This window comes from Sinocyclocheilus anshuiensis, unplaced genomic scaffold (assembly GCF_001515605.1).
Source record: "Sinocyclocheilus anshuiensis isolate Anshui unplaced genomic scaffold, SAMN03320099.WGS_v1.1 scaffold1453, whole genome shotgun sequence".
Classification (NCBI taxonomy): Eukaryota; Metazoa; Chordata; class Actinopteri; order Cypriniformes; family Cyprinidae; genus Sinocyclocheilus; species Sinocyclocheilus anshuiensis.
In genome coordinates, this window is record NW_015549558.1 from 704,712 (window position 1) to 717,103 (window position 12,392).

Below are 12,392 nucleotides of genomic sequence, written 5' to 3' on the forward strand. Positions count from 1 at the left end.
TCTTAGGTACCGCCTTCCTTGGATTCTATTGGCTATCTGTGCTGTCATTCATCATTAGTTAATTGACAACACGTTTCCTTTGCCAATGGCGTTCTTGTCCGAGAGGTTCAAAAGGAGAACGTCAGCGGGAAGACGGGGGTGACGTTTTGTATTGTGACTGTTGTGTGCACTCGTGGAATGTGTTTGTGTTGCGCTCTTGGGTTTTAACGGCTGGCGATGCTATGCCGCTTTGTGATCGGATGACTTTGTCAGCTCGCCGCTGGTTTGGAAGACAAGGAAGGAGTAGAAGAGTTTAGGAAGTCACGTGACCTACATACCTGCACGTAGGGATATTGGATATATAGACAGACTAGTTTATTTGTGTGCGCTTTTCTTGTATGTTTTGATTTTGTATATTCAGTGTAGTTTATGACGCTTTTGCGTTGAAGATTTTCTTTTCTTTCTTTTTCTTTAATAGTTTAGGGGTTTTGGGATTTAGTTAGATAATGGGATTTTTATTCTATTTTATTTTATGATTTAAGCGCCACTTTAACTTCCCTTCTTTTTCCTTTGTCTTGTTTGTTTAACTTGTTGTTCCTTGGGGGCAATAAATCTTTCTTGTAGTGCAGTTTCGTGTCATGTGTTCCATTGCCACTTATTTTACCTGGCTTCGTTCTTTAATGTCAACTTAATGTTACCTCTTCTAATCCCTAGATAAAAATTATAATCAGAGATGTAACAGTATTACTGATTTTACTGTATTTTTTATTTTATTAGTAAATAATATTGGTATTTTTATTATTTATTTCTTTTGTTTGGTATTTCAAAAAGTAGCAATGTAAGTTACTTTCATTAGTGTAATGCAACAATGTAACAAAATATTTTTTAAGTGACCTCACAGGGCTCAAGTCCAAGTCAAGTCTCGAGTCATTGCTGTCAAAGTCTAAGTCGAGTCTCAAGTCTTCTTTAATTATTTCGAGTCGAGTCGCAAGTCATCAAATTTGGGACTCGAGTCCGAGTCAAGTCTCGAGTCAAGTGACTCGAGTCCACACCCCTGGTGTTACCTATACTAAATAACTCAAATTAAGGAGGGATTAAATGTAGGAAAAAATGTATATGGCTCTGATTTCTAAACGAAATGTTTAATAATGGTTATCTGAAAGTCTATAAATCTTAATTTTTGCACTCAAATCACGAATTTACAAACATTTGCCTCACATTGTTTTAATTGTGATGCAGACACTTTAAGATGTCAAGGTTTCTGAACACGGGTTATCTGTCAATGAGCTATTAAGCATTGTCCATACAATATTCATTCAATTTAAAAAAGCATTACTTGTATACCATGCCTGAATAATACACAGTAACCAAACAACTGGAATTTACTGGAATAACACTTGACATGATTTATATCGTACGGCTATATATCGTAAAAAAAAACGTGATGATGTCTAAGACGATCACAGTAAAAGGTCAGATTTGATTAAAGTGATAATGACAATTCTGTCTGAACACAGACCAATGTTAGACCTAATGAAAAACATCGAGACTTAACATGGGGAGTCTATGGGACTGACACCCTTTTGGAGCCAGCCTCTAGCGGTCAGTCGATGAATTGCAGTTTTAGTCACTTCTGTATTGGCTTCAAGCGAGATCTTGCCGCTTGCTTGTAACCCACTTCTATTGCCATTTATTTTGACAGAAATCTTTTTTTTTCTTTGCCACTGGTTTAATACAGCTCGACATTAAATGTCATCTGAAGAGAACAAAAATGGTATAAGTAAGAGTATAAAGTAGCCTATGTCTTCAGCACATAACTAAATACTATCAGTGCTTGTGTACAGCATCAAGCTATAATTTAATTTTTACACACTGACCATGAAGATCACAATGACTGGACTTTTTACTATGCCTTTATAGTTTATTTTCTTTGATTCAGAGATTTGTTTGTTTTTTCCCCTTGTCTCAAGCCTAGATTTTTCAATGTTAAAAATCGAAAAACCCATTCCAGTTAATAAAATGTTTTAACCATTAAAACTACGGTAATCTTAACATGTGAAAACATTAGCCATTTATATTAGCCAATATTCATCGTGAAAATATTTTATATAAGATGATTTGTTTTAATCTTTCTGATGCGCTTTCAGACATGCTTTTTCAGTCTTTCAGTATTTCTGATATTCTCGTTAAGATTAATAAAGCAATTTTTTGTTTCAAGCAAGCCATCAAAAAAGACCAAAAGAAAAAAATCAAGATGAATATTGAACTATGATGTATTACATCTTATGATTATTGTATTGCATGTGTTAGATGGAAGATTGTTTGATTTTACAAGAACTGCAAACCCAGAAACATTAATTCAAAATAACATAATTTCTTACACAATAAGACCCAGTCTATATTAGACACAATTCTGTTTATGCCATAGATAGATACAGCGGACACTTATGTGTCATCAGAAAAGAAGTCTGAGTCCTGACCTTGAGTCTGCATGTCGATCTCACGCATCTTAGCCAGTAGCTGCTCTTTGCGCTGATGTTCCTCTTCAGGACGCCCTTGATTGCCAGCCTGCCTCTCTACATTTCTTGCTTTAAGTTGTTCCTCTTCCTGTTCACGCTGCCTCCTGCTCTCTTCCTCCGTTTGAGATATAGACAGGCCAATCCTCCAATCTTCTTCCTCTCTGTCCAGGCCTATTTTAAAACAGAATCACTGCAGATGTGAACATGCATTTTGGTGTCAATGTTGTGGGTCAGTAAAGTATTTTATTTTTCTTTCTTTTTTTGAAATAAATTTATGGAAGAAAAATTATTTCTTCTGACCTCATCTGCTTGCCTGTATAGTTTGCATCATCAGTAAGGTGTATCATAATGCAGATTTTTAAACTATTCTTCATTTTTATTCACTCTTCTTCAAAACTGATTTCATTTCACACAGAATGTCAAAGCTAATTTATGACCAGAAAAACAACCCCATTCATAACTATGTTTATTGTTACAAATTATAACCAGGAAAAATAAACTGAATAATAAAAACAAAAATATTATAAGAAAAATAAATATAAGTTCAACACCCCTAAGAACTTTATTATATTTTAATTACACCATCATAGGACACATTTTATCATAATCTTTTTTAATTATCAAAAGATTTTTATTTTCATTTTAATTCTCTGCAAAATATCCAAATAATTTCATGCTTATCCTTTGCTAGATTTTCAAATACCATCAAAGTGCTAAACCTTCATTGGTTCAATATGAATCTACCAGTGAGGAGAACTGTCTCGGTGGCAATGGCTTAAAGTGCTTTCCTTTTATCTGTGAGAAAATGCTTTTTGTACCCTGACCTCTCTGACAAGCACTTCTCATCCTTAACCTATTTCCAGTACTGTGCAACTAGTCTGGTGTTTGACCCAGATTATAAGCATTTATTACTGAACTAATAAACATGAAAATCTGGAAGAAATTAGGCAATGTTTACACTGTGTGTTTTAATAACATGGCTGAGGAGCAAGTCAAATGTCTCTGAAATAAAACAACATTACACACCTGTTGCCTCCAACAATTGCAATACAAAACATTTCTCAGCAATCTCAGTTTGCTTAACCCCCTTTAAATCAGAATTAATGTGCATAAATGCCTTTTACTCTGGTGATATTGGAAACACCCCTAAAAGTTTAATATGTTTATTACACTGATTGAATGAGTCTAGCTTCACTATCTCATAGTAATAACATTATCTGACTAAACTGGATTTGGAAATAGTTAAAATAAAATTATGTAATCAGTTGATTAACCATCTTTCTATGTGAATGAGTGGGTTGTAAAGGACTGTTGCTGAGTGCAGTCATCCAATCCTGGTTTGCGGGCATTTTGCGTTCTTCAGACTTCCATCCCACTTTTACTCATAACAGAATCCTGGCTGGCAGACCAGGCAGTAGCTAATCAGTTAGCTACTATTCGACAGCGGGCTTAACCCGGTCAATTCGGCCTGTGGATACTTCAACATTTTCTACCCACACAGACCGCAACGCGTTGTGCAAACAGATGCTCTAGATCGCACACAATTTGGGCCTCTTTAGTGCAGTTTGCATTGCATTCGGGTAGTTTCGCACAGCTCCGTGCTACAGAAAGCGCTTTCCAGCAGCAGCAGACACCTGGATTTCAGCTGCAAAAAGCTAGCACTGCAAGCCAGCACATTGGTTTTCAAATAAAACTGCAGTTTGGAATAGCAAAAGTCTCTCAATCTGTGTGCAGAATGGCGAGACCTACAAGGTAAGCGCGTTTTGTTCGTCTCCTGCTCTACAGAAATAGCAGGTTCGCACATGATGCGATCTGTATGTGGGTCTCTCCATGTTTGCTAAATGCTAAGTGGCTAACCAGCGTTTTTCTGCGCGTGGTTAAACTGCAATCCAAAACAGCTGAAATCACACATAAACACGTCGATTTCCATCTCTATACGTGTATAGATTTATTTTAATTGGAAACATGGCTAACGTTACATCGGTTTCTGCATCCACAGACGCACGTATGCTAACCGCAAGCGGATAAAAAGCGGGATAGTAGTTCACGCTGGTGGCTAATGTTATGCAAAAACAACCAGCTAGCCATTATCGCCCAGAAAATAAAAACATTCGCTTTACGATTACCTCGTCATGTAGCGAGAGTGTGGTGTACTACTAAGGTATTGCGGTGGAAAACTGTTTTCAGTTAGCCCCGTGAGCATTAGTGTTAGTTTAGCAGCGCGTGTGTTTGAGCAGCGCAATGCGCGCCATTACTTCACACACACACACACGACTCGAGCCGTTTCTCCTGCAAACTTGTGTTTGTAATTAATGCACTAGAAGGTTGGATCTGTTTTCAATCAGAAATGAAGGCCTCTAAGTAGGTAATCAACAAACGTTTATTTTTCGCGATAAACATATATTTAAATGCGCGCTTGTTGTGTTCGTAGCGTTGATATGAACCAACGAGCTCAAGTGACGTTAACACTGGCAACATGTTGTTTATCATCTGTCAGACTGTGATTTTATTTAATATGCGAGCGCTCTAGGAGCTTGGGAGGGAATGTTGGTCTCGTCGGTATAAGTTATGGATTGAGGAGGTCTAAGTAGGTAATCAACAAACGTGTTTATTTTTCGCGATAAACATATATTTAAATGCGCGCTTGTTGTTTTCGTAGCGTTGATATGAACCAACGAGCTCAAGTGACGTTAACACTGGCAACATGTTGTTTATCATCTGTCAGACTGTGATTTTATTTAATATGCGAGCGCGCTAGGAGCTTGGGAGGGAATGTTGGTCTCGTCGGTATAAGTTATGGATTGAGGAGGTCCTGTGGGCAGTGGGTATAATCTGACCTGCAGGGCCTGTAGTTCAATGCCCCTCTGCAAACACAAAGTCCCTCCTCACACTGCTGCTATTGGCATGGCAATTAACCTACTCCAACATGGCACCCCTGTCTCCTCTGCCCCTTCAGTCAAGCTGCACAGCTTTAAATAAAAGGAGTGACAGCTCTGTTGCTATATGGAGGATGAATACAACTTTTGAATAATAATAAATCCGCCACCATTTAAAATATTTATTATAGATTCAATACAATTAAGCTTGTTTTTTTTTAGCCAAGCGAGAAGTTCTGCTGCATTCAAATCAGGTTGTTTTTAAAGGTGCAATAACCTGCCAATTTTTTGTTTGAGCTCTGACAAATAAAAAAAATAAAAAAAATGTAAAACTAACATCAGCCAAAGCTAAATGTTTTATTGCTCATCCCACATTAAAAAGTACATTTGCAATGTAATGTACAAGAACATCATTAATCTACATCATTAATTATTATTTTATGTTTATTGACATTGCATCGAAGCATGTAAATGCATTAATATTGTGCCATAAAATATTCATATAGATCGATGACCCCTGTTGTGAACAAATGTTTAGGTCATAGATAATAAATGATTTATAAACATATTCTGCTGCATGTATGTTTGTTCTCTTGTGGGTCATTTACTTTTCCTTTCATGTTCTTTGTGCACAGGAATAAAAGGGTTGTCGACTATGCACAATTCCAGGAGTCTGACGATGCAGGTAACCAGGTTTGGAAAAGTCATGAAAGTGCTTAAAATAAAACACGAATGGAACATGAGCCCTAATGTTAAATAATGACACCATGCTGCATTAATAGTTTAGTAGATGCAGTGTTGAATGTGCTTTGAAGTCTTGCTGCTTTCTAACCTGATTCAACTGATTGACTTCATACAGATGAGGAATATGGAAAAGAATCGGATCGACCTGAGAAACCCTCTGTAAAACGCAGGTCAGTCTGTTTGAATTATTAGAATATTGTTAAACAGTAAATATGTAGCATCTAAGATAGTAATGAAATCAAAAATGATAAATAGTTGTTGTAAAAGTGTGATATTTCAGTTTAAGCACCACTGTCATATTTGCATGTACTTATTTTAGCTCTCCTCCATTTGGAATGTTATTTATGAGCTGCATACATATTCATTACACTGTTTTATTTTATTTAAATTCATGGTGTCTGTATTTTGTCTGAATTATTTTATATACCCTTAAAAATAAGTGCTGTATCTCTTCTTATGTAGTGATGATTCTCGAATCAAGGACCACAAGAGTAAGTAAATTTTTATTTTACTTAATTATTATAAATTTTTACTATTATTTTATATCAGGATTTGATATTTAAATGTTTTATTTAAAAATACTATTTTATTCAGTTATTGAATATTCTGACACATTCTCTCATATTCCAGAGGATTTCAGTGGTGATGACAATGACTATGGGGAGGATGAGGAAGAGGAGGATGATGGTGGTGACAGTGATTTTGATGCTAAAGAGGCCAGCAGGGGGAGACAGGCAACAGCTAAACGGAAAAGGCCTGCCGGTATTACCAATATAAACACTGAAGGACTGCTTCATTCATTACATGAAGTCATTCAGTCATTTCTGACATCATGGATGGTTTAAGCTACTGTCTGTGCATTTGGCCTTATAATGTTCTTATATTTTAGCTTAATATTAAATTATAAATATATTATATAAAATATAAGTTAAATGAAAATAATGGCTTGTATTCTTCAAGTCTGTGTTATTTTAGAATAATTGAGATACTTTTGTATTAAAAAAAATATATAGTTTGAATTAGTTTTTGTTTGTGTTTTCTGTTTTCGTTTAAATTTGAGTTAAAGTTGTAGTAATTGTGTAGTGTTTTTGTCATTTTTATTAGTTTTTAATATGTCTATAGTATATAGTATATACTATATATATATATATATATGTGTGTGTCTACTCCGCTTTAGTTTTAATTATTTTAGCACATCAAGTTAAACTAAATGAAAATAAGAAATGTTGCTTTGGCGACAAGTTGATATAAGAGTTTTTTTTTTTCATATTTTATATCAGTTAAGTAAGGCAATTAAGTAAATATTGCTTAAAGTTTTTTCTCAGTTAATTATTCAAATAGTAATCAGTACAAATGTAAACATCATAAATAAGGGAAATATAGATTTGTTTGACTAGTAGTGTATAATGTTAAATATAAACATCCCACCTCATCATCTGTTAATCTCTATGTAATATGTATTGTAAATAATAGTTTAAATTTCATGCTTTTCTTCATTTGCTCTTTATGCTGTTAAAATTCAATTTTGTTCTTTTATTCCTTTTTACAATGTCAGTCTGCACTCAGCTGTAATGTTGCCAATTTAATTAATTTGCTTTTATTCACTTAACCACACTAAACCTCAGTAACATTTTCATGCCTGTGTTTGTGATTTGTTTATGCATTTTGCATACAAATGCATAGTTAACAAACTTTCAGCTTGTGTTAATTAACCATGCATCTGCTCTTTTGATGCACAGATGACAGTGATGATGATGGTAAGGTTGTGAGGAAGAAGGGCCGGCAGGTGCGTCAGGCTGCCACTAAAGCTGCATCCAAACAGAGGGAGATTCTTCTTGGGGATGGAGGAAGTGAGGATGAGGAGGCAGAGGAAGAGGAGGAGGAAGATGACAGTGACGTTTACACTGGGGGTATGAGGAGTATTATGTTAGAGACAAAATCTTTCAATAACATTGACATTCACATTTTAGCCAACAGTTAGATACTTGTTGATTTTATTTATACTTCCCTCTTCTCCTCATTGAAGATTCAGGCAGTGATGAAGACTTCATGGCTGAGGATGACGATGATGACAGCGATTATGGCCGACCCAAACGGAAGAACTCCAAAGTGAGCAGGAGAAGCAAAGACAAGAAATCCCCTAAACCCAAGATAAGGGCTTCAGGTAAAGCCACCCATAATCCTACCATCAGAAAGGTCAATTGTAATACCTTCATAATTAATCACTTCCTGCTTTAATTAATGAAGAACTTCCTCCAGACGCCTTCAATGGTCACAGTTACAGTAATGACGTCAATTATCTTGTTCCAGTGACCCGAGGGCCCAAGAAGAGGAGAGGAAAACGTCAGACGAAGGTGAAGAGAGTTGTGAAGAAGGCCTCACCAAAAGCCGAAGATGAAGATATCGAGAGCAACAAGGAGGAGGAGGAAGAGGCGCAAGAGGAAGACAGAAAGGAGTCGTCCGCCCCCAAGAAGACGCAGGATGACGAAAGCGGCGCCGAAGGAGAGGAAAACAATGACAACGGAGAAAAGGAGGAGGAGAAGGAGAATGAGAAAGAGGAAAAGGACGATGTTTCTGAGGAGGAAGCTCCATCAGGTGAAGACTGAGCTCTTTCACCTCCTGGTGAACATGTCTGTTATCCGTTTTTCTTAATGAGGAACAGTTGAATTGATTTCCCACAATACTCGGAAGGGTGTTTTGGATGTTTATGTCTCTCAGCTTGTAAATACCATATCTCAAAACGAAATCTGTAAAGTATCAGACCTATCCTAAATCTGTACGGTTTGGCCTAGTCCCCAACTGCGGTCTTTCATATTAATATTTATCAAATGTTTCAATTATGGCTTTGCGACATTTTTGCCGAAACCGTTTTGCTACAGTTGACCTTCACGAAGATGATTTGCCCCAGAAAAATACAGATTATACTGTAGGCTCTGTAGTTTACTTTACGGGCATCTTAAACATTTTTCCAAATGTATTTGAAAAGAACAAAACTGCTTGTTTATTCCCAAACAAACCATTTTTTGTGACTTTTAATGTACATGATCTCATCCCAGCTGCGTTGACCGGTGAAACCACGGGCTTATAATGAGCATATACGCTTGTCGTCATGAACTGCACTGGATTGTTGTGGCTGCAGTTCAGTCACGTGATTTCCTTGCTACATCGACTGTACTTTACATAGCTGTAGTATGCTACTTTCTCCCACTTTCCGTGCAGTTATTTCTTGATTCAGTCTAGTAAATCAGCTTTTTTCCGAACTAAGATGACTTTTTCTATGGTTGTATTGAACCTCTTTCATGGTTGGCATGCTTTCATGTACGTGGTGCGAAGTACGTCGGTGGGCGGAGTCTCAGGCTTGGATGTAAACCTTCAGGATGAGGATGAGATGTCAGAAGTGAGCTAGTGAAAACCTTAATATTGACCTCCGTGATGCTTCATGTGTGCATTTTTTAAGAATATTTGACGCTTATAGATGCCTTTTTAAATGAGCGGTCCGTTGAGCCATTAGAATGGTAAAAACGAGCTGAATTCAGTGCACACCATCCATAGCTTTCTCAGCTGCATATGACTATTTTTATTGCTTGTATCTCCATCCTAATCTGTAGCCTTTCCGTCTATATCATAATTTATCCAAAATAAATGTTTGTTTTATTTACGCTGTTCTGATTTTTGTAAAATTTGTTTTACACGGAAAAAATAAAATGTATCTTTAAAGAAATCTAGTAGTTGATGACCTGTCCTTCACTTTTTTTTTACAGCATAAACTTCTGTTAGTTGTAATGGAAATGACTTCATAATGTTTTACTTAGCATCTTTCTGATTAAAGACTCTCAGCCAGAGGTTTTCTTCAAGTGCTGGATGAATGTAATTGAAGCACATTTCTTACAGGAGTTCTTACATGTTTGAAGAAGACCAGAGAAGACTGATCTCTGATGTGCGGCTGTTTTATGTTCGTACAGTCCTTAAAGGGTTAGTTCACCCCAAAATGAAAATTAGGCTGCGTTTTACTCACCCCCGATGCATCCTAGGAGTATATGACTTTCTTCTTTCAGACGAATCCAGTCGGAGTTATATTAAAAATTGTCTTTGATTGCTCCCGGAACTGCTTCTGTGTACAACTGCTGGCGCAAGCTAGATTAAAGTGATTATTACGTTTTGAATATGGATATTTTTCTCATCTAATACTTAAGGGTTGTCATATTTACCATTGTTCGGTAAATTTCCGTGGACAAAACCCAGTCATTTCAATAGGAGTTCATATGATCTGTAATTTTACATGAGAGCTCAAGATTTCCAAATGCAGATTTTGCAATGGATTAAAGTTGGTCATGCAGATTCTGAAAGCTGAAAAGCTGCTTGGTTTGAAAGTGACTTCTGTGTGAGCTGTACTTCATGCTTTATTACACTACTAAATCAGAACGAGGGGAGAAATGAGCACAACGTCACCACGATTTACTAAAATGAGATAACAGTTTAAGTCGGGGGAACAAATTCTTATTTCATGGCCACAGTTTAACTGAAACAATAATTATTCATTTCTGATCGTGATGATAAATATATTTTTGTTCACATGTCATGAGTGGGGCTCTGTATTTCTGCAGTACACAAAAGGTATTTTAAAGTTTATTTTGAATGTTTTAACTGCAACAACAACACAACATTAGACCTCAGTGGCCTTCATTGTATGGACAAAAAAAAGCTTTGGCTTGTAAAGAATAAACAAGTTTGGATCAACATGAGAGTGAATTGTTCAGCATCTGACCTCAATCATAATTTGTCTGGGAGCACATGCTGTATTTATTTTGGCAGAACACATGAAACTTGCACAGCAGGGCGATGACATGGTGAACAATAATTTATTGCAAATGACTGTTTGCATTAGTCATCATGAGTTTATTGATTTCATGTGAATACAGTACTTCATGAACCTTCCAGCCCAAGACCAGATTAACCAAGATAAAAAATGTTTTGAATGACTAGGAAAGTTCTAGGAATTTCTTCAGGTTGGTGAATAATTAATTGAGAGTTTAATATGGTATTTAATTTGGTGTTAATGATTTTCAGTCTTGGGTAAAGTACAAAACTTTATACATTTTATGCCATAAATTACTTAATTCCCCACCTGTAATGAAACATTTCTCACATTTGTTAGAGTCTTCTCTTCCAATAGTATTCATAATTTAACAGTCAGTATTATCTGCGAGAAACTGAACATCAAACAAACAAAAAATACATATATACCAATACCAAACTTAGCAGAAATACATAAAAAACATATTCCATCACTATCTAGAGTTTTTGTTGTTTGTTTACACAAATATGATAATGAAAGCAGATTGACTGATTACTTTTGTATTAAGTATTTCCAGAGTCACATTTAATTGATTCAGTTTGTATTACAGCAACTTTCTGTTCTGGTTCGGTTTTCTCTGAAGCAGGTGGAGCAGGTGCTGGTGGCGCTTCCACCATGGCTGCTTTTTTAGATGCTCCTGGATGGTGAACACATCGAGACAGAGTCATATACTGTTGTCCAATTTACTCAAAAAGTATTAATATCACCAGTTAAGTTAGTAAATTATAACCATGTAAGTTTGTTGTTTTTACCTGTGAGATTTCTGTGGATGCGGTTGCACAGGACCACACTGAGAAAGAAGACGAAACTGAGGCATCCGATGACCAAACCACACACCAAAAAACTGTAAGTCCCTTTTTTCTGAATTAGCTAGAAGAAATTTGCTCAGGGTTATTTACTTCCTTAGAAAATCTTTCCCAAATGTTAAAACGGGAGCCTAAGTACTTACTGATCCAACCAACACCTGCAACGTCATCTCACCCATTCCAGCAGTTGTCACTAAGACTGTTGTTGCACATCCTGAAGAAAAAAAGAGAAAGTTTTATATGTGTGTGTGTTTGGTCTGATTTGCTCATAACTGTGTATCCTTTGGCTTTAATAACAGTGCTTAATATGTGGGTGCGTGGTGGGGTTTCAGCAATCGGCACACTGAAAGCTTGGGTGCTCCCTATGGCCAATCAATTCTAGGTCTACTTTTCCATTCCTCCACAGCCAATCACGTCGGGCCCCCTCAATCCGCGGGCCCTGGGGCTTCAGCCCCACCTAGCCCTTATGTTAATCCGGCCCTGACTGTGGGGACCATCAGAAGAATCATAAGTCTATATTTATATATTCTTAACTTTAAAAAGTCAAAAGGAGGATTTAAAATCATTAAATATAATTTAATTTTCAATATATATATATATATATATATATATA

The 12,392-nt window shown here is 36.4% G+C and overlaps 2 protein-coding genes across 2 annotated transcripts in view; one reads left to right on the forward strand and one right to left on the reverse strand.

The window, feature by feature from the left end:
* Positions 1-3,797: 3,797 nt before the first annotated feature.
* Positions 3,798-9,814, forward strand: nucks1b (nuclear casein kinase and cyclin-dependent kinase substrate 1b). Its single transcript, XM_016445030.1, has 8 exons — positions 3,798-4,250; positions 6,010-6,059; positions 6,234-6,288; positions 6,581-6,609; positions 6,749-6,880; positions 7,858-8,028; positions 8,145-8,282; positions 8,429-9,814. Exons 1-8 carry the CDS (start codon positions 4,234-4,236, stop codon positions 8,722-8,724), a joined length of 888 nt encoding a protein of 295 aa, XP_016300516.1. The 5' UTR covers positions 3,798-4,233; the 3' UTR covers positions 8,725-9,814.
* Positions 9,815-11,476: 1,662 nt separating this feature from the next.
* LOC107656990 (major facilitator superfamily domain-containing protein 4B-like) overlaps positions 11,477-12,392 on the reverse strand; it is a 9,133-nt gene continuing 8,217 nt past the window's right edge. Inside the window, exons 8-10 of the mRNA XM_016444960.1 lie at positions 11,923-11,993; positions 11,726-11,843; positions 11,477-11,610 (exon numbers count right to left, since the gene is read on the reverse strand). Of these exons, the coding sequence (XP_016300446.1) occupies positions 11,477-11,610; positions 11,726-11,843; positions 11,923-11,993 (323 nt within the window). The remainder of the gene's footprint in view (positions 11,611-11,725; positions 11,844-11,922; positions 11,994-12,392) is intronic.

Bases quoted from the DNA above. Each gene is read 5' to 3' on its own strand.
- nucks1b (XM_016445030.1), top strand. The intron at 6,060-6,233 runs GTAACCAGGTTT...GACTTCATACAG, and splicing joins CCAGGAGTCTGACGATGCAG to ATGAGGAATATGGAAAAGAA. The intron at 8,029-8,144 runs GTATGAGGAGTA...TCCTCATTGAAG, and splicing joins CAGTGACGTTTACACTGGGG to ATTCAGGCAGTGATGAAGAC.